This window comes from Psittacula echo (assembly GCF_963264785.1).
Source record: "Psittacula echo genome assembly, chromosome: 5".
Taxonomy (NCBI): Eukaryota; Metazoa; Chordata; class Aves; order Psittaciformes; family Psittacidae; genus Psittacula; species Psittacula echo.
Window position 1 is genome coordinate 79,869,111 of NC_137739.1, and position 23,473 is coordinate 79,892,583.

At 55.4% G+C, this 23,473-nt stretch overlaps 7 protein-coding genes across 7 annotated transcripts; all 7 read right to left on the reverse strand.

The window, feature by feature from the left end:
* Positions 1-455: 455 nt before the first annotated feature.
* On the reverse strand, positions 456-2,687 carry LOC308221284 (inositol 1,4,5-trisphosphate receptor-interacting protein-like 1; the record flags this gene model as incomplete). The annotated part of the gene is made up of 3 exons (XM_080618270.1): positions 456-1,520; positions 1,905-2,000; positions 2,664-2,687. The coding sequence occupies 3 exons, from the start codon at positions 2,685-2,687 to the stop codon at positions 456-458; spliced, it is 1,185 nt and encodes a 394-aa protein (XP_080474396.1).
* A 1,214-nt stretch (positions 2,688-3,901) lies between these two features.
* Positions 3,902-6,133, reverse strand: LOC308221285 (inositol 1,4,5-trisphosphate receptor-interacting protein-like 1; the record flags this gene model as incomplete). Its single annotated transcript, XM_080618271.1, has 3 exons — positions 3,902-4,966; positions 5,351-5,446; positions 6,110-6,133. 3 exons carry the CDS (start codon positions 6,131-6,133, stop codon positions 3,902-3,904), a joined length of 1,185 nt encoding a protein of 394 aa, XP_080474397.1.
* A 1,214-nt stretch (positions 6,134-7,347) lies between these two features.
* On the reverse strand, positions 7,348-9,579 carry LOC308221286 (inositol 1,4,5-trisphosphate receptor-interacting protein-like 1; the record flags this gene model as incomplete). Its single annotated transcript, XM_080618272.1, has 3 exons — positions 7,348-8,412; positions 8,797-8,892; positions 9,556-9,579. 3 exons carry the CDS (start codon positions 9,577-9,579, stop codon positions 7,348-7,350), a joined length of 1,185 nt encoding a protein of 394 aa, XP_080474398.1.
* A 1,214-nt stretch (positions 9,580-10,793) lies between these two features.
* On the reverse strand, positions 10,794-13,025 carry LOC308221287 (inositol 1,4,5-trisphosphate receptor-interacting protein-like 1; the record flags this gene model as incomplete). The annotated part of the gene is made up of 3 exons (XM_080618273.1): positions 10,794-11,858; positions 12,243-12,338; positions 13,002-13,025. 3 exons carry the CDS (start codon positions 13,023-13,025, stop codon positions 10,794-10,796), a joined length of 1,185 nt encoding a protein of 394 aa, XP_080474399.1.
* Positions 13,026-14,239: 1,214 nt separating this feature from the next.
* On the reverse strand, positions 14,240-16,471 carry LOC308221288 (inositol 1,4,5-trisphosphate receptor-interacting protein-like 1; the record flags this gene model as incomplete). The annotated part of the gene is made up of 3 exons (XM_080618274.1): positions 14,240-15,304; positions 15,689-15,784; positions 16,448-16,471. The coding sequence occupies 3 exons, from the start codon at positions 16,469-16,471 to the stop codon at positions 14,240-14,242; spliced, it is 1,185 nt and encodes a 394-aa protein (XP_080474400.1).
* Positions 16,472-17,685: 1,214 nt separating this feature from the next.
* Positions 17,686-19,938, reverse strand: LOC308221289 (inositol 1,4,5-trisphosphate receptor-interacting protein-like 1; the record flags this gene model as incomplete). Its single annotated transcript, XM_080618275.1, has 4 exons — positions 17,686-18,750; positions 18,925-19,068; positions 19,129-19,290; positions 19,915-19,938. The coding sequence occupies 4 exons, from the start codon at positions 19,936-19,938 to the stop codon at positions 17,686-17,688; spliced, it is 1,395 nt and encodes a 464-aa protein (XP_080474401.1).
* A 1,214-nt stretch (positions 19,939-21,152) lies between these two features.
* LOC308221290 (inositol 1,4,5-trisphosphate receptor-interacting protein-like 1) lies at positions 21,153-23,384 on the reverse strand (the record flags this gene model as incomplete). The annotated part of the gene is made up of 3 exons (XM_080618276.1): positions 21,153-22,217; positions 22,602-22,697; positions 23,361-23,384. 3 exons carry the CDS (start codon positions 23,382-23,384, stop codon positions 21,153-21,155), a joined length of 1,185 nt encoding a protein of 394 aa, XP_080474402.1.
* Between the last annotated feature and the right edge of the window lie 89 nt (positions 23,385-23,473).

The following is a 23,473-nucleotide window of genomic DNA, read 5'->3' on the forward strand; positions in this document are numbered from 1 at the left end:
AATTGTCGTGCACGTAGTTGGTCTTCTGCCAGTTTGTACACTGAGATATTTTCTCTCTCGTTGCAATAGCACAGATTTGTGTTTCATTAATAAATGAGCTTTATTCTCAAGAAGGGTCCTGTTGTGAGGGAAGGTGTTTAAACGATTTTTGGTTTAGACGTTGCTAGATGCATTACAGTCAGAGACCCTAGTGCAAACAGGATCCTAAGAAGGAGAAAAATGGCCGCTACTGCTGAACCCAGGACACCAGCACAGGTATAACCTGCTGCTGCGCTGGGAAGAACGTCAAGGGGAGAATGCTGCCACTCTTCTGAAGAAGAGGCCTGCTGCGCAGTTTTCCTTGTGCTTGCTGTGTCCTCTTTCTGCCTCTCCCCTCTTTTTCCCTCGGGTACAAGTTTGTCATCTGCTGTCGGCTGTGCAGCCTGCAAACAGAGCTCTGTGCATGAAGACCACTTTCAGTGGCCGTAGGTCAGCATCCTTGTGAGGCAATCTTGCATGTCCATGAACTCCCTCATTGCCTCAGCTTGGGCATCTGGATCCTGCGCCAGGTGCTGGAAGAGGTTGAATGGCTGGGCTCTTTGCAAGGCTGGGGGCAAGGCGATCTCCTGAGGAATCTTCTCATTCCCAAAGAAGAAGTGGTCGAGGCGTTTCTCCTCCACGCAGCGGCACAGGTACCGCATGATGTCATCCAGCCGCAGCAGGAAACGTGTCCTGTGCCAGCCTGACAGGGGCGTGGTGTTGAGGAGGTGCATCACCACTGTCTTCAAGGTATAGCTGGAAAAGCCTGTGCCCACCAGAATGCGGGCGCAGAGCTGCAGGCATCTGAGGTGGAAGCTGCCATCTGGGGCCTGCCTGGCTGTCAGCTCGAAGAACTTTGCCTCTGCCACAGCGCAGCTCAATGTCCAGGTTGTGCTTGGGGTGAAGATAGCCTCACTAGCCTGGCTGCTCATGAAGATGTCCGAGTCGCCTTGCTGCACGCCCAACGTAATTTCAATGGTGATTTCCTCCTCTGCTGTTGCCACCTTGAATTTGCAGGAGCGGCTGCAGGCCAGCATCGTTAAACGCCACCGGTGTGAATGAGGCAAAACCACCCAGCATGCTTTCACCAGCTGATGAAACCTGCGAACTGTTTTCCCCACATCTAGATAGCAGCCGGTGCAGAGGCTGTGCAGGAGGCTGGGGCCCTGATTCCTTCTCAGCGCCTCTTCGTCATGGTGGAGGAAGCACAGCGTGCCCCCCCCTAGCTGCTCTGTCGCGCACGTACACTCCAGCTGCACGCGGATGCGGAAGTTCCGCTCTGGCGTCTCCCCCGGATTGCAGAGCTCCGGGAGAAAGGCGTGGCCAGACGGGGGGGCCAGGGGCACAAGCAGTGAGTAGATGATGTCTTCTTCATAGGGACTCCAGCCTTCGTGTGCGCAGCCTATGCCAAAGCATGGTCGCAGCACTGGGAAGGAGCCATCTGACGAGACTTGTTCCGCAACAAGGATGAAAGTATTCACAAGGTCCGTCACAAATTCACACTTTGTGAACAGGTTCTGATTAGGCCATTGTATGTGCTCCTCAAAATGCCTTGCCAGGGCATTTGCATATTCACTGACTTCTTCCTCTTCGTTCTGCTCCTCCTGCTCTTCCTCTTCTCCACTGCTGCTGCTGGAGCTGTCCTCCACTGCTGCTGCCCTCCTCATGGCTCTTTTCCTGAGGCACCAGCAGAGCCCAAGAATCAGGAGGAGCAGGATGCCAGCGATCGCCCAGAACTGCCAGTGCTGCAAGGCAGCAAAGAGCAGGGCTCTCCAGGCCACAGGATTCTGCTCCTTGCTCCTCAGCTCCTGGCTCTTCTGCTCCAGCTCCTGGCTCTTCTGCTCCAGCTCCTGGCTCTTCTGCTCCAGCTCCTGCAGCAGCCAAGCCATCTCCCGGCTCAGCTGCTCGGCACGGTGCTGCATGCGGTCACGTGTGTCTTCATCCAGCTCATCACCGACGACACGCACGTTCAGGATGAGCTGCTGCAGAACCCAGAGTAAGAGCTTTGTGACAGCCATGGCCTGCAGAAGAGAGAAAGAATTCAGTGGGGCTGGGATGGGAGGGAGGGAGGGAAGGAGGAAGGGAGTTGGTGGCGGGGGGAGCGGATGCGGGAGCCGCAGGGAGCTAGGGATGGGCAGGAGAGGGAATGAGGCAGCTGCGAGGCAGCAAGGCCTGCGCCCAGGCCCGGTGGCAGCGGCAGCGTGCCCTGCCCAAGGAGCTCGCAGCCAGGGTTTCGATGCAGGCTGAGCATCCAGCCCCGGGGACCCACGTTTCTGCCCCGGCCCTTGTCCAGCCCAGCCTCCCCCCTGCGTGCAAACTCACTGCTGCCCCAGGCCGTACTGGGGCGGTGCTGCCTGCTGGCACCCTCATATCCATCCCCCATTGTGACTCATCCCCTCTGATGTCACAGGCGCTGGGGGCGCATCACAGGCCCTCCTGCCCGACAGCCCCAGCCTTCGCCCCCAGCCCGGTTCAGCGACTCACAGCTGCCCTGGTGCTCTGGTTACAGCTTGGCACCAGTCAACTTTGTTCAGACAAGCTTGCATGGTGCTGTGTTTTGTAATAAATGTATTCTGCCTGCCAGTGGAACTCTCATCATCATAGAATATCCCGAGTTAGAAGATGTCTGAGTAGCCTAGCTGTACGCCAAACATCATCTCAACGAGCATGGTTCTCCGAGAGACATCTGTGGTCTGCACTTTGCAAGAGCAGCTGGAGGGCAGCCCATTTGTGCTGCAGCAGTGTAACAGAGGCACCAGCATCCTTCTGTGGCCTTTTCTAGACGCTCTTTGCCACGCGTGTAGTGATGCACGGGGTTGTTGTGACTGAAGTGCAGGACCTGGCACTGATCCCTGTTGAATCTCATATCGCTGGCCTTGACCTGGCGATCCTACCTGTTCGTATTCCTCTGCAGAGCCTTCTGATCCGCCATCAGTAATGCAGTTGGTGTCCTCTGCAAACTAGCCAAGGCTGCAGCTGATCCCCTCGTCCAGCTCATTGATAATGATGTTAACAGAACTGGCCCCAACACTGAGCCTTTAGGAACACCACTTTTCACAAGCTGCCAACTAGAGTTTTCAAGAGGCTGTGGCTTTCTTGTTCCACTGGACTTTTGAAAGCTTAGGATAAAAAGAGCTCTGTCCTCTCTCTGGTTAGCGCAGAGATAGGAACAGAGTGGCAGGCAATTCTGTAAAACAAGCCCATTGTCTTGGAGCAAAGACTACCCAAGGAGTCTTGCAAGCCCTACTGCAGTACAACTGCTGGGTCTTTGACCTGCACCTGCAGGTAAAATCAGAATACATCAGGCATATGGACACTAATCCTGGCCTAAACAATCCAGAAGAGGGGCAGACTGACTGGTTTTTGGGAAAAGAGAAGGGTAATTAGAGCAAAGGGTGTTTGGAAATTTAGCTTAAGAGGGAAAAGTAAATTGTCGTGCACGTAGTTGGTCTTCTGCCAGTTTGTACACTGAGATATTTTCTCTCTCGTTGCAATAGCACAGATTTGTGTTTCATTAATAAATGAGCTTTATTCTCAAGAAGGGTCCTGTTGTGAGGGAAGGTGTTTAAACGATTTTTGGTTTAGACGTTGCTAGATGCATTACAGTCAGAGACCCTAGTGCAAACAGGATCCTAAGAAGGAGAAAAATGGCCGCTACTGCTGAACCCAGGACACCAGCACAGGTATAACCTGCTGCTGCGCTGGGGAGAACGTCAAGGGGAGAATGCTGCCACTCTTCTGAAGAAGAGGCCTGCTGCGCAGTTTTCCTTGTGCTTGCTGTGTCCTCTTTCTGCCTCTCCCCTCTTTTTCCCTCGGGTACAAGTTTGTCATCTGCTGTCGGCTGTGCAGCCTGCAAACAGAGCTCTGTGCATGAAGACCACTTTCAGTGGCCGTAGGTCAGCATCCTTGTGAGGCAATCTTGCATGTCCATGAACTCCCTCATTGCCTCAGCTTGGGCATCTGGATCCTGTGCCAGGTGCTGGAAGAGGTTGAATGGCTGGGCTCTTTGCAAGGCTGGGGGCAAGGCGATCTCCTGAGGAATCTTCTCATTCCCAAAGAAGAAGTGGTCGAGGCGTTTCTCCTCCACGCAGCGGCCCAGGTACCGCATGATGTCATCCAGCCGCAGCAGGAAACGTGTCCTGTGCCAGCCTGACAGGGGCGTGGTGTTGAGGAGGTGCATCACCACTGTCTTCAAGGTATAGCTGGAAAAGCCTGTGCCCACCAGAATGCGGGCGCAGAGCTGCAGGCATCTGAGGTGGAAGCTGCCATCTGGGGCCTGCCTGGCTGTCAGCTCGAAGAACTTTGCCTCTGCCACAGCGCAGCTCAATGTCCAGGTTGTGCTTGGGGTGAAGATAGCCTCACTAGCCTGGCTGCTCATGAAGATGTCCGAGTCGCCTTGCTGCACGCCCAACGTCATTTCAATGGTGATTTCCTCCTCTGCTGTTGCCACCTTGAATTTGCAGGAGCGGCTGCAGGCCAGCATCGTTAAACGCCACCGGTGTGAATGAGGCAAAACCACCCAGCATGCTTTCACCAGCTGATGAAACCTGCGAACTGTTTTCCCCACATCTAGATAGCAGCCGGTGCAGAGGCTGTGCAGGAGGCTGGGGCCCTGATTCCTTCTCAGCGCCTCTTCGTCATGGTGGAGGAAGCACAGCGTGCCCCCCCCCAGCTGCTCTGTCGCGCACGTACACTCCAGCTGCACGCGGATTCGGAAGTTCCGCTCTGGCGTCTCCCCCGGATTGCAGAGCTCCGGGAGAAAGGCGTGGCCAGACGGGGGGGCCAGGGGCACAAGCAGTGAGTAGATGATGTCTTCTTCATAGGGACTCCAGCCTTCGTGTGCGCAGCCTATGCCAAAGCATGGTCGCAGCACTGGGAAGGAGCCATCTGACGAGACTTGTTCCGCAACAAGGATGAAAGTATTCACAAGGTCCGTCACAAATTCACACTTTGTGAACAGGTTCTGATTAGGCCATTGTATGTGCTCCTCAAAATGCCTTGCCAGGGCATTTGCATATTCACTGACTTCTTCCTCTTCGTTCTGCTCCTCCTGCTCTTCCTCTTCTCCACTGCTGCTGCTGGAGCTGTCCTCCACTGCTGCTGCCCTCCTCATGGCTCTTTTCCTGAGGCACCAGCAGAGCCCAAGAATCAGGAGGAGCAGGATGCCAGCGATCGCCCAGAACTGCCAGTGCTGCAAGGCAGCAAAGAGCAGGGCTCTCCAGGCCACAGGATTCTGCTCCTTGCTCCTCAGCTCCTGGCTCTTCTGCTCCAGCTCCTGGCTCTTCTGCTCCAGCTCCTGGCTCTTCTGCTCCAGCTCCTGCAGCAGCCAAGCCATCTCCCGGCTCAGCTGCTCGGCACGGTGCTGCATGCGGTCACGTGTGTCTTCATCCAGCTCATCACCGACGACACGCACGTTCAGGATGAGCTGCTGCAGAACCCAGAGTAAGAGCTTTGTGACAGCCATGGCCTGCAGAAGAGAGAAAGAATTCAGTGGGGCTGGGATGGGAGGGAGGGAGGGAAGGAGGAAGGGAGTTGGTGGCGGGGGGAGCGGATGCGGGAGCCGCAGGGAGCTAGGGATGGGCAGGAGAGGGAATGAGGCAGCTGCGAGGCAGCAAGGCCTGCGCCCAGGCCCGGTGGCAGCGGCAGCGTGCCCTGCCCAAGGAGCTCGCAGCCAGGGTTTCGATGCAGGCTGAGCATCCAGCCCCGGGGACCCACGTTTCTGCCCCGGCCCTTGTCCAGCCCAGCCTCCCCCCTGCGTGCAAACTCACTGCTGCCCCAGGCCGTACTGGGGCGGTGCTGCCTGCTGGCACCCTCATATCCATCCCCCATTGTGACTCATCCCCTCTGATGTCACAGGCGCTGGGGGCGCATCACAGGCCCTCCTGCCCGACAGCCCCAGCCTTCGCCCCCAGCCCGGTTCAGCGACTCACAGCTGCCCTGGTGCTCTGGTTACAGCTTGGCACCAGTCAACTTTGTTCAGACAAGCTTGCATGGTGCTGTGTTTTGTAATAAATGTATTCTGCCTGCCAGTGGAACTCTCATCATCATAGAATATCCCGAGTTAGAAGATGTCTGAGTAGCCTAGCTGTACGCCAAACATCATCTCAACGAGCATGGTTCTCCGAGAGACATCTGTGGTCTGCACTTTGCAAGAGCAGCTGGAGGGCAGCCCATTTGTGCTGCAGCAGTGTAACAGAGGCACCAGCATCCTTCTGTGGCCTTTTCTAGACGCTCTTTGCCACGCGTGTAGTGATGCACGGGGTTGTTGTGACTGAAGTGCAGGACCTGGCACTGATCCCTGTTGAATCTCATATCGCTGGCCTTGACCTGGCGATCCTACCTGTCCGTATTCCTCTGCAGAGCCTTCTGATCCGCCATCAGTAATGCAGTTGGTGTCCTCTGCAAACTAGCCAAGGCTGCAGCTGATCCCCTCGTCCAGCTCATTGATAATGATGTTAACAGAACTGGCCCCAACACTGAGCCTTTAGGAACACCACTTTTCACAAGCTGCCAACTAGAGTTTTCAAGAGGCTGTGGCTTTCTTGTTCCACTGGACTTTTGAAAGCTTAGGATAAAAAGAGCTCTGTCCTCTCTCTGGTTAGCGCAGAGATAGGAACAGAGTGGCAGGCAATTCTGTAAAACAAGCCCATTGTCTTGGAGCAAAGACTACCCAAGGAGTCTTGCAAGCCCTACTGAAGTACAACTGCTGGGTCTTTGACCTGCACCTGCAGGTAAAATCAGAATACATCAGGCATATGGACACTAATCCTGGCCTAAACAATCCAGAAGAGGGGCAGACTGACTGGTTTTTGGGAAAAGAGAAGGGTAATTAGAGCAAAGGGTGTTTGGAAATTTAGCTTAAAAGGGAAAAGTAAATTGTCGTGCACGTAGTTGGTCTTCTGCCAGTTTGTACACTGAGATATTTTCTCTCTCGTTGCAATAGCACAGATTTGTGTTTCATTAATAAATGAGCTTTATTCTCAAGAAGGGTCCTGTTGTGAGGGAAGGTGTTTAAACGGTTTTTGGTTTAGACGTTGCTAGATGCATTACAGTCAGAGACCCTAGTGCAAACAGGATCCTAAGAAGGAGAAAAATGGCCGCTACTGCTGAACCCAGGACACCAGCACAGGTATAACCTGCTGCTGCGCTGGGGAGAACGTCAAGGGGAGAATGCTGCCACTCTTCTGAAGAAGAGGCCTGCTGCGCAGTTTTCCTTGTGCTTGCTGTGTCCTCTTTCTGCCTCTCCCCTCTTTTTCCCTCGGGTACAAGTTTGTCATCTGCTGTCGGCTGTGCAGCCTGCAAACAGAGCTCTGTGCATGAAGACCACTTTCAGTGGCCGTAGGTCAGCATCCTTGTGAGGCAATCTTGCATGTCCATGAACTCCCTCATTGCCTCAGCTTGGGCATCTGGATCCTGCGCCAGGTGCTGGAAGAGGTTGAATGGCTGGGCTCTTTGCAAGGCTGGGGGCAAGGCGATCTCCTGAGGAATCTTCTCATTCCCAAAGAAGAAGTGGTCGAGGCGTTTCTCCTCCACGCAGCGGCACAGGTACCGCATGATGTCATCCAGCCGCAGCAGGAAACGTGTCCTGTGCCAGCCTGACAGGGGCGTGGTGTTGAGGAGGTGCATCACCACTGTCTTCAAGGTATAGCTGGAAAAGCCTGTGCCCACCAGAATGCGGGCGCAGAGCTGCAGGCATCTGAGGTGGAAGCTGCCATCTGGGGCCTGCCTGGCTGTCAGCTCGAAGAACTTTGCCTCTGCCACAGCGCAGCTCAATGTCCAGGTTGTGCTTGGGGTGAAGATAGCCTCACTAGCCTGGCTGCTCATGAAGATGTCCGAGTCGCCTTGCTGCACGCCCAACGTAATTTCAATGGTGATTTCCTCCTCTGCTGTTGCCACCTTGAATTTGCAGGAGCGGCTGCAGGCCAGCATCGTTAAACGCCACCGGTGTGAATGAGGCAAAACCACCCAGCATGCTTTCACCAGCTGATGAAACCTGCGAACTGTTTTCCCCACATCTAGATAGCAGCCGGTGCAGAGGCTGTGCAGGAGGCTGGGGCCCTGATTCCTTCTCAGCGCCTCTTCGTCATGGTGGAGGAAGCACAGCGTGCCCCCCCCTAGCTGCTCTGTCGCGCACGTACACTCCAGCTGCACGCGGATGCGGAAGTTCCGCTCTGGCGTCTCCCCCGGATTGCAGAGCTCCGGGAGAAAGGCGTGGCCAGACGGGGGGGCCAGGGGCACAAGCAGTGAGTAGATGATGTCTTCTTCATAGGGACTCCAGCCTTCGTGTGCGCAGCCTATGCCAAAGCATGGTCGCAGCACTGGGAAGGAGCCATCTGACGAGACTTGTTCCGCAACAAGGATGAAAGTATTCACAAGGTCCGTCACAAATTCACACTTTGTGAACAGGTTCTGATTAGGCCATTGTATGTGCTCCTCAAAATGCCTTGCCAGGGCATTTGCATATTCACTGACTTCTTCCTCTTCGTTCTGCTCCTCCTGCTCTTCCTCTTCTCCACTGCTGCTGCTGGAGCTGTCCTCCACTGCTGCTGCCCTCCTCATGGCTCTTTTCCTGAGGCACCAGCAGAGCCCAAGAATCAGGAGGAGCAGGATGCCAGCGATCGCCCAGAACTGCCAGTGCTGCAAGGCAGCAAAGAGCAGGGCTCTCCAGGCCACAGGATTCTGCTCCTTGCTCCTCAGCTCCTGGCTCTTCTGCTCCAGCTCCTGGCTCTTCTGCTCCAGCTCCTGGCTCTTCTGCTCCAGCTCCTGCAGCAGCCAAGCCATCTCCCGGCTCAGCTGCTCGGCACGGTGCTGCATGCGGTCACGTGTGTCTTCATCCAGCTCATCACCGACGACACGCACGTTCAGGATGAGCTGCTGCAGAACCCAGAGTAAGAGCTTTGTGACAGCCATGGCCTGCAGAAGAGAGAAAGAATTCAGTGGGGCTGGGATGGGAGGGAGGGAGGGAAGGAGGAAGGGAGTTGGTGGCGGGGGGAGCGGATGCGGGAGCCGCAGGGAGCTAGGGATGGGCAGGAGAGGGAATGAGGCAGCTGCGAGGCAGCAAGGCCTGCGCCCAGGCCCGGTGGCAGCGGCAGCGTGCCCTGCCCAAGGAGCTCGCAGCCAGGGTTTCGATGCAGGCTGAGCATCCAGCCCCGGGGACCCACGTTTCTGCCCCGGCCCTTGTCCAGCCCAGCCTCCCCCCTGCGTGCAAACTCACTGCTGCCCCAGGCCGTACTGGGGCGGTGCTGCCTGCTGGCACCCTCATATCCATCCCCCATTGTGACTCATCCCCTCTGATGTCACAGGCGCTGGGGGCGCATCACAGGCCCTCCTGCCCGACAGCCCCAGCCTTCGCCCCCAGCCCGGTTCAGCGACTCACAGCTGCCCTGGTGCTCTGGTTACAGCTTGGCACCAGTCAACTTTGTTCAGACAAGCTTGCATGGTGCTGTGTTTTGTAATAAATGTATTCTGCCTGCCAGTGGAACTCTCATCATCATAGAATATCCCGAGTTAGAAGATGTCTGAGTAGCCTAGCTGTACGCCAAACATCATCTCAACGAGCATGGTTCTCCGAGAGACATCTGTGGTCTGCACTTTGCAAGAGCAGCTGGAGGGCAGCCCATTTGTGCTGCAGCAGTGTAACAGAGGCACCAGCATCCTTCTGTGGCCTTTTCTAGACGCTCTTTGCCACGCGTGTAGTGATGCACGGGGTTGTTGTGACTGAAGTGCAGGACCTGGCACTGATCCCTGTTGAATCTCATATCGCTGGCCTTGACCTGGCGATCCTACCTGTCCGTATTCCTCTGCAGAGCCTTCTGATCCGCCATCAGTAATGCAGTTGGTGTCCTCTGCAAACTAGCCAAGGCTGCAGCTGATCCCCTCGTCCAGCTCATTGATAATGATGTTAACAGAACTGGCCCCAACACTGAGCCTTTAGGAACACCACTTTTCACAAGCTGCCAACTAGAGTTTTCAAGAGGCTGTGGCTTTCTTGTTCCACTGGACTTTTGAAAGCTTAGGATAAAAAGAGCTCTGTCCTCTCTCTGGTTAGCGCAGAGATAGGAACAGAGTGGCAGGCAATTCTGTAAAACAAGCCCATTGTCTTGGAGCAAAGACTACCCAAGGAGTCTTGCAAGCCCTACTGAAGTACAACTGCTGGGTCTTTGACCTGCACCTGCAGGTAAAATCAGAATACATCAGGCATATGGACACTAATCCTGGCCTAAACAATCCAGAAGAGGGGCAGACTGACTGGTTTTTGGGAAAAGAGAAGGGTAATTAGAGCAAAGGGTGTTTGGAAATTTAGCTTAAGAGGGAAAAGTAAATTGTCGTGCACGTAGTTGGTCTTCTGCCAGTTTGTACACTGAGATATTTTCTCTCTCGTTGCAATAGCACAGATTTGTGTTTCATTAATAAATGAGCTTTATTCTCAAGAAGGGTCCTGTTGTGAGGGAAGGTGTTTAAACGATTTTTGGTTTAGACGTTGCTAGATGCATTACAGTCAGAGACCCTAGTGCAAACAGGATCCTAAGAAGGAGAAAAATGGCCGCTACTGCTGAACCCAGGACACCAGCACAGGTATAACCTCCTGCTGCGCTGGGAAGAACGTCAAGGGGAGAATGCTGCCACTCTTCTGAAGAAGAGGCCTGCTGCGCAGTTTTCCTTGTGCTTGCTGTGTCCTCTTTCTGCCTCTCCCCTCTTTTTCCCTCGGGTACAAGTTTGTCATCTGCTGTCGGCTGTGCAGCCTGCAAACAGAGCTCTGTGCATGAAGACCACTTTCAGTGGCCGTAGGTCAGCATCCTTGTGAGGCAATCTTGCATGTCCATGAACTCCCTCATTGCCTCAGCTTGGGCATCTGGATCCTGTGCCAGGTGCTGGAAGAGGTTGAATGGCTGGGCTCTTTGCAAGGCTGGGGGCAAGGCGATCTCCTGAGGAATCTTCTCATTCCCAAAGAAGAAGTGGTCGAGGCGTTTCTCCTCCACGCAGCGGCACAGGTACCGCATGATGTCATCCAGCCGCAGCAGGAAACGTGTCCTGTGCCAGCCTGACAGGGGCGTGGTGTTGAGGAGGTGCATCACCACTGTCTTCAAGGTATAGCTGGAAAAGCCTGTGCCCACCAGAATGCGGGCGCAGAGCTGCAGGCATCTGAGGTGGAAGCTGCCATCTGGGGCCTGCCTGGCTGTCAGCTTGAAGAACTTTGCCTCTGCCACAGCGCAGCTCAATGTCCAGGTTGTGCTTGGGGTGAAGATAGCCTCACTAGCCTGGCTGCTCATGAAGATGTCCGAGTCGCCTTGCTGCACGCCCAACGTAATTTCAATGGTGATTTCCTCCTCTGCTGTTGCCACCTTGAATTTGCAGGAGCGGCTGCAGGCCAGCATCGTTAAACGCCACCGGTGTGAATGAGGCAAAACCACCCAGCATGCTTTCACCAGCTGATGAAACCTGCGAACTGTTTTCCCCACATCTAGATAGCAGCCGGTGCAGAGGCTGTGCAGGAGGCTGGGGCCCTGATTCCTTCTCAGCGCCTCTTCGTCATGGTGGAGGAAGCACAGCGTGCCCCCCCCCAGCTGCTCTGTCGCGCACGTACACTCCAGCTGCACGCGGATGCGGAAGTTCCGCTCTGGCGTCTCCCCCGGATTGCAGAGCTCCGGGAGAAAGGCGTGGCCAGACGGGGGGGCCAGGGGCACAAGCAGTGAGTAGATGATGTCTTCTTCATAGGGACTCCAGCCTTCGTGTGCGCAGCCTATGCCAAAGCATGGTCGCAGCACTGGGAAGGAGCCATCTGACGAGACTTGTTCCGCAACAAGGATGAAAGTATTCACAAGGTCCGTCACAAATTCACACTTTGTGAACAGGTTCTGATTAGGCCATTGTATGTGCTCCTCAAAATGCCTTGCCAGGGCATTTGCATATTCACTGACTTCTTCCTCTTCGTTCTGCTCCTCCTGCTCTTCCTCTTCTCCACTGCTGCTGCTGGAGCTGTCCTCCACTGCTGCTGCCCTCCTCATGGCTCTTTTCCTGAGGCACCAGCAGAGCCCAAGAATCAGGAGGAGCAGGATGCCAGCGATCGCCCAGAACTGCCAGTGCTGCAAGGCAGCAAAGAGCAGGGCTCTCCAGGCCACAGGATTCTGCTCCTTGCTCCTCAGCTCCTGGCTCTTCTGCTCCAGCTCCTGGCTCTTCTGCTCCAGCTCCTGGCTCTTCTGCTCCAGCTCCTGCAGCAGCCAAGCCATCTCCCGGCTCAGCTGCTCGGCACGGTGCTGCATGCGGTCACGTGTGTCTTCATCCAGCTCATCACCGACGACACGCACGTTCAGGATGAGCTGCTGCAGAACCCAGAGTAAGAGCTTTGTGACAGCCATGGCCTGCAGAAGAGAGAAAGAATTCAGTGGGGCTGGGATGGGAGGGAGGGAGGGAAGGAGGAAGGGAGTTGGTGGCGGGGGGAGCGGATGCGGGAGCCGCAGGGAGCTAGGGATGGGCAGGAGAGGGAATGAGGCAGCTGCGAGGCAGCAAGGCCTGCGCCCAGGCCCGGTGGCAGCGGCAGCGTGCCCTGCCCAAGGAGCTCGCAGCCAGGGTTTCGATGCAGGCTGAGCATCCAGCCCCGGGGACCCACATTTCTGCCCCGGCCCTTGTCCAGCCCAGCCTCCCCCCTGCGTGCAAACTCACTGCTGCCCCAGGCCGTACTGGGGCGGTGCTGCCTGCTGGCACCCTCATATCCATCCCCCATTGTGACTCATCCCCTCTGATGTCACAGGCGCTGGGGGCGCATCACAGGCCCTCCTGCCCGACAGCCCCAGCCTTCGCCCCCAGCCCGGTTCAGCGACTCACAGCTGCCCTGGTGCTCTGGTTACAGCTTGGCACCAGTCAACTTTGTTCAGACAAGCTTGCATGGTGCTGTGTTTTGTAATAAATGTATTCTGCCTGCCAGTGGAACTCTCATCATCATAGAATATCCCGAGTTAGAAGATGTCTGAGTAGCCTAGCTGTACGCCAAACATCATCTCAACGAGCATGGTTCTCCGAGAGACATCTGTGGTCTGCACTTTGCAAGAGCAGCTGGAGGGCAGCCCATTTGTGCTGCAGCAGTGTAACAGAGGCACCAGCATCCTTCTGTGGCCTTTTCTAGACGCTCTTTGCCACGCGTGTAGTGATGCACGGGGTTGTTGTGACTGAAGTGCAGGACCTGGCACTGATCCCTGTTGAATCTCATATCGCTGGCCTTGACCTGGCGATCCTACCTGTCCGTATTCCTCTGCAGAGCCTTCTGATCCGCCATCAGTAATGCAGTTGGTGTCCTCTGCAAACTAGCCAAGGCTGCAGCTGATCCCCTCGTCCAGCTCATTGATAATGATGTTAACAGAACTGGCCCCAACACTGAGCCTTTAGGAACACCACTTTTCACAAGCTGCCAACTAGAGTTTTCAAGAGGCTGTGGCTTTCTTGTTCCACTGGACTTTTGAAAGCTTAGGATAAAAAGAGCTCTGTCCTCTCTCTGGTTAGCGCAGAGATAGGAACAGAGTGGCAGGCAATTCTGTAAAACAAGCCCATTGTCTTGGAGCAAAGACTACCCAAGGAGTCTTGCAAGCCCTACTGAAGTACAACTGCTGGGTCTTTGACCTGCACCTGCAGGTAAAATCAGAATACATCAGGCATATGGACACTAATCCTGGCCTAAACAATCCAGAAGAGGGGCAGACTGACTGGTTTTTGGGAAAAGAGAAGGGTAATTAGAGCAAAGGGTGTTTGGAAATTTAGCTTAAGAGGGAAAAGTAAATTGTCGTGCACGTAGTTGGTCTTCTGCCAGTTTGTACACTGAGATATTTTCTCTCTCGTTGCAATAGCACAGATTTGTGTTTCATTAATAAATGAGCTTTATTCTCAAGAAGGGTCCTGTTGTGAGGGAAGGTGTTTAAACGATTTTTGGTTTAGACGTTGCTAGATGCATTACAGTCAGAGACCCTAGTGCAAACAGGATCCTAAGAAGGAGAAAAATGGCCGCTACTGCTGAACCCAGGACACCAGCACAGGTATAACCTCCTGCTGCGCTGGGAAGAACGTCAAGGGGAGAATGCTGCCACTCTTCTGAAGAAGAGGCCTGCTGCGCAGTTTTCCTTGTGCTTGCTGTGTCCTCTTTCTGCCTCTCCCCTCTTTTTCCCTCGGGTACAAGTTTGTCATCTGCTGTCGGCTGTGCAGCCTGCAAACAGAGCTCTGTGCATGAAGACCACTTTCAGTGGCCGTAGGTCAGCATCCTTGTGAGGCAATCTTGCATGTCCATGAACTCCCTCATTGCCTCAGCTTGGGCATCTGGATCCTGTGCCAGGTGCTGGAAGAGGTTGAATGGCTGGGCTCTTTGCAAGGCTGGGGGCAAGGCGATCTCCTGAGGAATCTTCTCATTCCCAAAGAAGAAGTGGTCGAGGCGTTTCTCCTCCACGCAGCGGCACAGGTACCGCATGATGTCATCCAGCCGCAGCAGGAAACGTGTCCTGTGCCAGCCTGACAGGGGCGTGGTGTTGAGGAGGTGCATCACCACTGTCTTCAAGGTATAGCTGGAAAAGCCTGTGCCCACCAGAATGCGGGCGCAGAGCTGCAGGCATCTGAGGTGGAAGCTGCCATCTGGGGCCTGCCTGGCTGTCAGCTCGAAGAACTTTGCCTCTGCCACAGCGCAGCTCAATGTCCAGGTTGTGCTTGGGGTGAAGATAGCCTCACTAGCCTGGCTGCTCATGAAGATGTCCGAGTCGCCTTGCTGCACGCCCAACGTAATTTCAATGGTGATTTCCTCCTCTGCTGTTGCCACCTTGAATTTGCAGGAGCGGCTGCAGGCCAGCATCGTTAAACGCCACCGGTGTGAATGAGGCAAAACCACCCAGCATGCTTTCACCAGCTGATGAAACCTGCGAACTGTTTTCCCCACATCTAGATAGCAGCCGGTGCAGAGGCTGTGCAGGAGGCTGGGGCCCTGATTCCTTCTCAGCGCCTCTTCGTCATGGTGGAGGAAGCACAGCGTGCCCCCCCCCAGCTGCTCTGTCGCGCACGTACACTCCAGCTGCACGCGGATGCGGAAGTTCCGCTCTGGCGTCTCCCCCGGATTGCAGAGCTCCGGGAGAAAGGCGTGGCCAGACGGGGGGGCCAGGGGCACAAGCAGTGAGTAGATGATGTCTTCTTCATAGGGACTCCAGCCTTCGTGTGCGCAGCCTATGCCAAAGCATGGTCGCAGCACTGGGAAGGAGCCATCTGACGAGACTTGTTCCGCAACAAGGATGAAAGTATTCACAAGGTCCGTCACAAATTCACACTTTGTGAACAGGTTCTGATTAGGCCATTGTATGTGCTCCTCAAAATGCCTTGCCAGGGCATTTGCATATTCACTGACTTCTTCCTCTTCGTTCTGCTCCTCCTGCTCTTCCTCTTCTCCACTGCTGCTGCTGGAGCTGTCCTCCACTGCTGCTGCCCTCCTCATGGCTCTTTTCCTGAGGCACCAGCAGAGCCCAAGAATCAGGAGGAGCAGGATGCCAGCGATCGCCCAGAACTGCCAGTGCTGCAAGGCAGCAAAGAGCAGGGCTCTCCAGGCCACAGGATTCTGCTCCTTGCTCCTCAGCTCCTGGCTCTTCTGCTCCAGCTCCTGGCTCTTCTGCTCCAGCTCCTGGCTCTTCTGCTCCAGCTCCTGCAGCAGCCAAGCCATCTCCCGGCTCAGCTGCTCGGCACGGTGCTGCATGCGGTCACGTGTGTCTTCATCCAGCTCATCACCGACGACACGCACGTTCAGGATGAGCTGCTGCAGAACCCAGAGTAAGAGCTTTGTGACAGCCATGGCCTGCAGAAGAGAGAAAGAATTCAGTGGGGCTGGGATGGGAGGGAGGGAGGGAAGGAGGAAGGGAGTTGGTGGCGGGGGGAGCGGATGCGGGAGCCGCAGGGAGCTAGGGATGGGCAGGAGAGGGAATGAGGCAGCTGCGAGGCAGCAAGGCCTGCGCCCAGGCCCGGTGGCAGCGGCAGCGTGCCCTGCCCAAGGAGCTCGCAGCCAGGGTTTCGATGCAGGCTGAGCATCCAGCCCCGGGGACCCACGTTTCTGCCCCGGCCCTTGTCCAGCCCAGCCTCCCCCCTGCGTGCAAACTCACTGCTGCCCCAGGCCGTACTGGGGCGGTGCTGCCTGCTGGCACCCTCATATCCATCCCCCATTGTGACTCATCCCCTCTGATGTCACAGGCGCTGGGGGCGCATCACAGGCCCTCCTGCCCGACAGCCCCAGCCTTCGCCCCCAGCCCGGTTCAGCGACTCACAGCTGCCCTGGTGCTCTGGTTACAGCTTGGCACCAGTCAACTTTGTTCAGACAAGCTTGCATGGTGCTGTGTTTTGTAATAAATGTATTCTGCCTGCCAGTGGAACTCTCATCATCATAGAATATCCCGAGTTAGAAGATGTCTGAGTAGCCTAGCTGTACGCCAAACATCATCTCAACGAGCATGGTTCTCCGAGAGACATCTGTGGTCTGCACTTTGCAAGAGCAGCTGGAGGGCAGCCCATTTGTGCTGCAGCAGTGTAACAGAGGCACCAGCATCCTTCTGTGGCCTTTTCTAGACGCTCTTTGCCACGCGTGTAGTGATGCACGGGGTTGTTGTGACTGAAGTGCAGGACCTGGCACTGATCCCTGTTGAATCTCATATCGCTGGCCTTGACCTGGCGATCCTACCTGTCCGTATTCCTCTGCAGAGCCTTCTGATCCGCCATCAGTAATGCAGTTGGTGTCCTCTGCAAACTAGCCAAGGCTGCAGCTGATCCCCTCGTCCAGCTCATTGATAATGATGTTAACAGAACTGGCCCCAACACTGAGCCTTTAGGAACACCACTTTTCACAAGCTGCCAACTAGAGTTTTCAAGAGGCTGTGGCTTTCTTGTTCCACTGGACTTTTGAAAGCTTAGGATAAAAAGAGCTCTGTCCTCTCTCTGGTTAGCGCAGAGATAGGAACAGAGTGGCAGGCAATTCTGTAAAACAAGCCCATTGTCTTGGAGCAAAGACTACCCAAGGAGTCTTGCAAGCCCTACTGAAGTACAACTGCTGGGTCTTTGACCTGCACCTGCAGGTAAAATCAGAATACATCAGGCATATGGACACTAATCCTGGCCTAAACAATCCAGAAGAGGGGCAGACTGACTGGTTTTTGGGAAAAGAGAAGGGTAATTAGAGCAAAGGGTGTTTGGAAATTTAGCTTAAGAGGGAAAAGTAAATTGTCGTGCACGTAGTTGGTCTTCTGCCAGTTTGTACACTGAGATATTTTCTCTCTCGTTGCAATAGCACAGATTTGTGTTTCATTAATAAATGAGCTTTATTCTCAAGAAGGGTCCTGTTGTGAGGGAAGGTGTTTAAACGATTTTTGGTTTAGACGTTGCTAGATGCATTACAGTCAGAGACCCTAGTGCAAACAGGATCCTAAGAAGGAGAAAAATGGCCGCTACTGCTGAACCCAGGACACCAGCACAGGTATAACCTCCTGCTGCGCTGGGAAGAACGTCAAGGGGAGAATGCTGCCACTCTTCTGAAGAAGAGGCCTGCTGCGCAGTTTTCCTTGTGCTTGCTGTGTCCTCTTTCTGCCTCTCCCCTCTTTTTCCCTCGGGTACAAGTTTGTCATCTGCTGTCGGCTGTGCAGCCTGCAAACAGAGCTCTGTGCATGAAGACCACTTTCAGTGGCCGTAGGTCAGCATCCTTGTGAGGCAATCTTGCATGTCCATGAACTCCCTCATTGCCTCAGCTTGGGCATCTGGATCCTGTGCCAGGTGCTGGAAGAGGTTGAATGGCTGGGCTCTTTGCAAGGCTGGGGGCAAGGCGATCTCCTGAGGAATCTTCTCATTCCCAAAGAAGAAGTGGTCGAGGCGTTTCTCCTCCACGCAGCGGCACAGGTACCGCATGATGTCATCCAGCCGCAGCAGGAAACGTGTCCTGTGCCAGCCTGACAGGGGCGTGGTGTTGAGGAGGTGCATCACCACTGTCTTCAAGGTATAGCTGGAAAAGCCTGTGCCCACCAGAATGCGGGCGCAGAGCTGCAGGCATCTGAGGTGGAAGCTGCCATCTGGGGCCTGCCTGGCTGTCAGCTCGAAGAACTTTGCCTCTGCCACAGCGCAGCTCAATGTCCAGGTTGTGCTTGGGGTGAAGATAGCCTCACTAGCCTGGCTGCTCATGAAGATGTCCGAGTCGCCTTGCTGCACGCCCAACGTAATTTCAATGGTGATTTCCTCCTCTGCTGTTGCCACCTTGAATTTGCAGGAGCGGCTGCAGGCCAGCATCGTTAAACGCCACCGGTGTGAATGAGGCAAAACCACCCAGCATGCTTTCACCAGCTGATGAAACCTGCGAACTGTTTTCCCCACATCTAGATAGCAGCCGGTGCAGAGGCTGTGCAGGAGGCTGGGGCCCTGATTCCTTCTCAGCGCCTCTTCGTCATGGTGGAGGAAGCACAGCGTGCCCCCCCCCAGCTGCTCTGTCGCGCACGTACACTCCAGCTGCACGCGGATGCGGAAGTTCCGCTCTGGCGTCTCCCCCGGATTGCAGAGCTCCGGGAGAAAGGCGTGGCCAGACGGGGGGGCCAGGGGCACAAGCAGTGAGTAGATGATGTCTTCTTCATAGGGACTCCAGCCTTCGTGTGCGCAGCCTATGCCAAAGCATGGTCGCAGCACTGGGAAGGAGCCATCTGACGAGACTTGTTCCGCAACAAGGATGAAAGTATTCACAAGGTCCGTCACAAATTCACACTTTGTGAACAGGTTCTGATTAGGCCATTGTATGTGCTCCTCAAAATGCCTTGCCAGGGCATTTGCATATTCACTGACTTCTTCCTCTTCGTTCTGCTCCTCCTGCTCTTCCTCTTCTCCACTGCTGCTGCTGGAGCTGTCCTCCACTGCTGCTGCCCTCCTCATGGCTCTTTTCCTGAGGCACCAGCAGAGCCCAAGAATCAGGAGGAGCAGGATGCCAGCGATCGCCCAGAACTGCCAGTGCTGCAAGGCAGCAAAGAGCAGGGCTCTCCAGGCCACAGGATTCTGCTCCTTGCTCCTCAGCTCCTGGCTCTTCTGCTCCAGCTCCTGGCTCTTCTGCTCCAGCTCCTGGCTCTTCTGCTCCAGCTCCTGGCTCTTCTGCTCCAGCTCCTGCAGCAGCCAAGCCATCTCCCGGCTCAGCTGCTCGGCACGGTGCTGCATGCGGTCACGTGTGTCTTCATCCAGCTCATCACCGACGACACGCACGTTCAGGATGAGCTGCTGCAGAACCCAGAGTAAGAGCTTTGTGACAGCCATGGCCTGCAGAAGAGAGAAAGAATTCAGTGGGGCTGGGATGGGAGGGAGGGAGGGAAGGAGGAAGGGAGTTGGTGGCGGGGGGAGCGGATGCGGGAGCTGCAGGGAGCTAGGGATGGGCAGGAGAGGGAATGAGGCAGCTGCGAGGCAGCAAGGCCTGCGCCCAGGCCCGGTGGCAGCGGCAGCGTGCCCTGCCCAAGGAGCTCGCAGCCAGGGTTTCGATACAGGCTGAGCATCCAGCCCCGGGGACCCACGTTTCTGCCCCGGCCCTTGTCCAGCCCAGCCTCCCCCCTGCGTGCAAACTCACTGCTGCCCCAGGCCGTACTGGGGCGGTGCTGCCTGCTGGCACCCTCATATCCATCCCCCATTGTGACTCATCCCCTCTGATGTCACAGGCGCTGGGGGCGCATCACAGGCCCTCCTGCCCGACAGCCCCAGCCTTCGCCCCCAGCCCGGTTCAGCGACTCACAGCTGCCCTGGTGCTCTGGTTACAGCTTGGCACCAGTCAACTTTGTTCAGACAAGCTTGCATGGTGCTGTGTTTTGTAATAAATGTATTCTGCCTGCCAGTGGAACTCTCATCATCATAGAATATCCCAAGTTAGAAGATGTCTGAGTAGCCTAGCTGTACGCCAAACATCATCTCAACGAGCATGGTTCTCCGAGAGACATCTGTGGTCTGCACTTTGCAAGAGCAGCTGGAGGGCAGCCCATTTGTGCTGCAGCAGTGTAACAGAGGCACCAGCATCCTTCTGTGGCCTTTTCTAGACGCTCTTTGCCACGCGTGTAGTGATGCACGGGGTTGTTGTGACTGAAGTGCAGGACCTGGCACTGATCCCTGTTGAATCTCATATCGCTGGCCTTGACCTGGCGATCCTACCTGTCCGTATTCCTCTGCAGAGCCTTCTGATCCGCCATCAGTAATGCAGTTGGTGTCCTCTGCAAACTAGCCAAGGCTGCAGCTGATCCCCTCGTCCAGCTCATTGATAATGATGTTAACAGAACTGGCCCCAACACTGAGCCTTTAGGAACACCACTTTTCACAAGCTGCCAACTAGAGTTTTCAAGAGGCTGTGGCTTTCTTGTTCCACTGGACTTTTGAAAGCTTAGGATAAAAAGAGCTCTGTCCTCTCTCTGGTTAGCGCAGAGATAGGAACAGAGTGGCAGGCAATTCTGTAAAACAAGCCCATTGTCTTGGAGCAAAGACTACCCAAGGAGTCTTGCAAGCCCTACTGCAGTACAACTGCTGGGTCTTTGACCTGCACCTGCAGGTAAAATCAGAATACATCAGGCATATGGACACTAATCCTGGCCTAAACAATCCAGAAGAGGGGCAGACTGACTGGTTTTTGGGAAAAGAGAAGGGTAATTAGAGCAAAGGGTGTTTGGAAATTTAGCTTAAGAGGGAAAAGTAAATTGTCGTGCACGTAGTTGGTCTTCTGCCAGTTTGTACACTGAGATATTTTCTCTCTCGTTGCAATAGCACAGATTTGTGTTTCATTAATAAATGAGCTTTATTCTCAAGAAGGGTCCTGTTGTGAGGGAAGGTGTTTAAACGATTTTTGGTTTAGACGTTGCTAGATGCATTACAGTCAGAGACCCTAGTGCAAACAGGATCCTAAGAAGGAGAAAAATGGCCGCTACTGCTGAACCCAGGACACCAGCACAGGTATAACCTGCTGCTGCGCTGGGAAGAACGTCAAGGGGAGAATGCTGCCACTCTTCTGAAGAAGAGGCCTGCTGCGCAGTTTTCCTTGTGCTTGCTGTGTCCTCTTTCTGCCTCTCCCCTCTTTTTCCCTCGGGTACAAGTTTGTCATCTGCTGTCGGCTGTGCAGCCTGCAAACAGAGCTCTGTGCATGAAGACCACTTTCAGTGGCCGTAGGTCAGCATCCTTGTGAGGCAATCTTGCATGTCCATGAACTCCCTCATTGCCTCAACTTGGGCATCTGGATCCTGCGCCAGGTGCTGGAAGAGGTTGAATGGCTGGGCTCTTTGCAAGGCTGGGGGCAAGGCGATCTCCTGAGGAATCTTCTCATTCCCAAAGAAGAAGTGGTCGAGGCGTTTCTCCTCCACGCAGCGGCACAGGTACCGCATGATGTCATCCAGCCGCAGCAGGAAACGTGTCCTGTGCCAGCCTGACAGGGGCGTGGTGTTGAGGAGGTGCATCACCACTGTCTTCAAGGTATAGCTGGAAAAGCCTGTGCCCACCAGAATGCGGGCGCAGAGCTGCAGGCATCTGAGGTGGAAGCTGCCATCTGGGGCCTGCCTGGCTGTCAGCTCGAAGAACTTTGCCTCTGCCACAGCGCAGCTCAATGTCCAGGTTGTGCTTGGGGTGAAGATAGCCTCACTAGCCTGGCTGCTCATGAAGATGTCCGAGTCGCCTTGCTGCACGCCCAACGTAATTTCAATGGTGATTTCCTCCTCTGCTGTTGCCACCTTGAATTTGCAGGAGCGGCTGCAGGCCAGCATCGTTAAACGCCACCGGTGTGAATGAGGCAAAACCACCCAGCATGCTTTCACCAGCTGATGAAACCTGCGAACTGTTTTCCCCACATCTAGATAGCAGCCGGTGCAGAGGCTGTGCAGGAGGCTGGGGCCCTGATTCCTTCTCAGCGCCTCTTCGTCATGGTGGAGGAAGCACAGCGTGCCCCCCCCCAGCTGCTCTGTCGCGCACGTACACTCCAGCTGCACGCGGATGCGGAAGTTCCGCTCTGGCGTCTCCCCCGGATTGCAGAGCTCCGGGAGAAAGGCGTGGCCAGACGGGGGGGCCAGGGGCACAAGCAGTGAGTAGATGATGTCTTCTTCATAGGGACTCCAGCCTTCGTGTGCGCAGCCTATGCCAAAGCATGGTCGCAGCACTGGGAAGGAGCCATCTGACGAGACTTGTTCCGCAACAAGGATGAAAGTATTCACAAGGTCCGTCACAAATTCACACTTTGTGAACAGGTTCTGATTAGGCCATTGTATGTGCTCCTCAAAATGCCTTGCCAGGGCATTTGCATATTCACTGACTTCTTCCTCTTCGTTCTGCTCCTCCTGCTCTTCCTCTTCTCCACTGCTGCTGCTGGAGCTGTCCTCCACTGCTGCTGCCCTCCTCATGGCTCTTTTCCTGAGGCACCAGCAGAGCCCAAGAATCAGGAGGAGCAGGATGCCAGCGATCGCCCAGAACTGCCAGTGCTGCAAGGCAGCAAAGAGCAGGGCTCTCCAGGCCACAGGATTCTGCTCCTTGCTCCTCAGCTCCTGGCTCTTCTGCTCCAGCTCCTGGCTCTTCTGCTCCAGCTCCTGGCTCTTCTGCTCCAGCTCCTGCAGCAGCCAAGCCATCTCCCGGCTCAGCTGCTCGGCACGGTGCTGCATGCGGTCACGTGTGTCTTCATCCAGCTCATCACCGACGACACGCACGTTCAGGATGAGCTGCTGCAGAACCCAGAGTAAGAGCTTTGTGACAGCCATGGCCTGCAGAAGAGAGAAAGAATTCAGTGGGGCTGGGATGGGAGGGAGGGAGGGAAGGAGGAAGGGAGTTGGTGGCGGGGGGAGCGGATGCGGGAGCCGCAGGGAGCTAGGGATGGGCAGGAGAGGGAATGAGGCAGCTGCGAGGCAGCAAGGCCTGCGCCCAGGCCCGGTGGCAGCGGCAGCGTGCCCTGCCCAAGGAGCTCGCAGCCAGGGTTTCGATGCAGGCTGAGCATCCAGCCCCGGGGACCCACGTTTCTGCCCCGGCCCTTGTCCAGCCCAGCCTCCCCCCTGCGTGCAAACTCACTGCTGCCCCAGGCCGTACTGGGGCGGTGCTGCCTGCTGGCACCCTCATATCCATCCCCCATTGTGACTCATCCCCTCTGATGTCACAGGCGCTGGGGGCGCATCACAGGCCCTCCTGCCCGACAGCCCCAGCCTTCGCCCCCAGCCCGGTTCAGCGACTCACAGCTGCCCTGGTGCTCTGGTTACAGCTTGGCACCAGTCAACTTTGTTCAGACAAGCTTGCATGGTGCTGTGTTTTGTAATAAATGTATTCTGCCTGCCAGTGGAACTCTCATCATCATAGAATATCCCGAGTTAGAAGATGTCTGAGTAGCCTAGCTGTACGCCAAACATCATCTCAACGAGCATGGTTCTCCGAGAGACATCTGTGGTCTGCACTTTGCAAGAGCAGCTGGAGGGCAGCCCATTTGTGCTGCAGCAGTGTAACAGAGGCACCA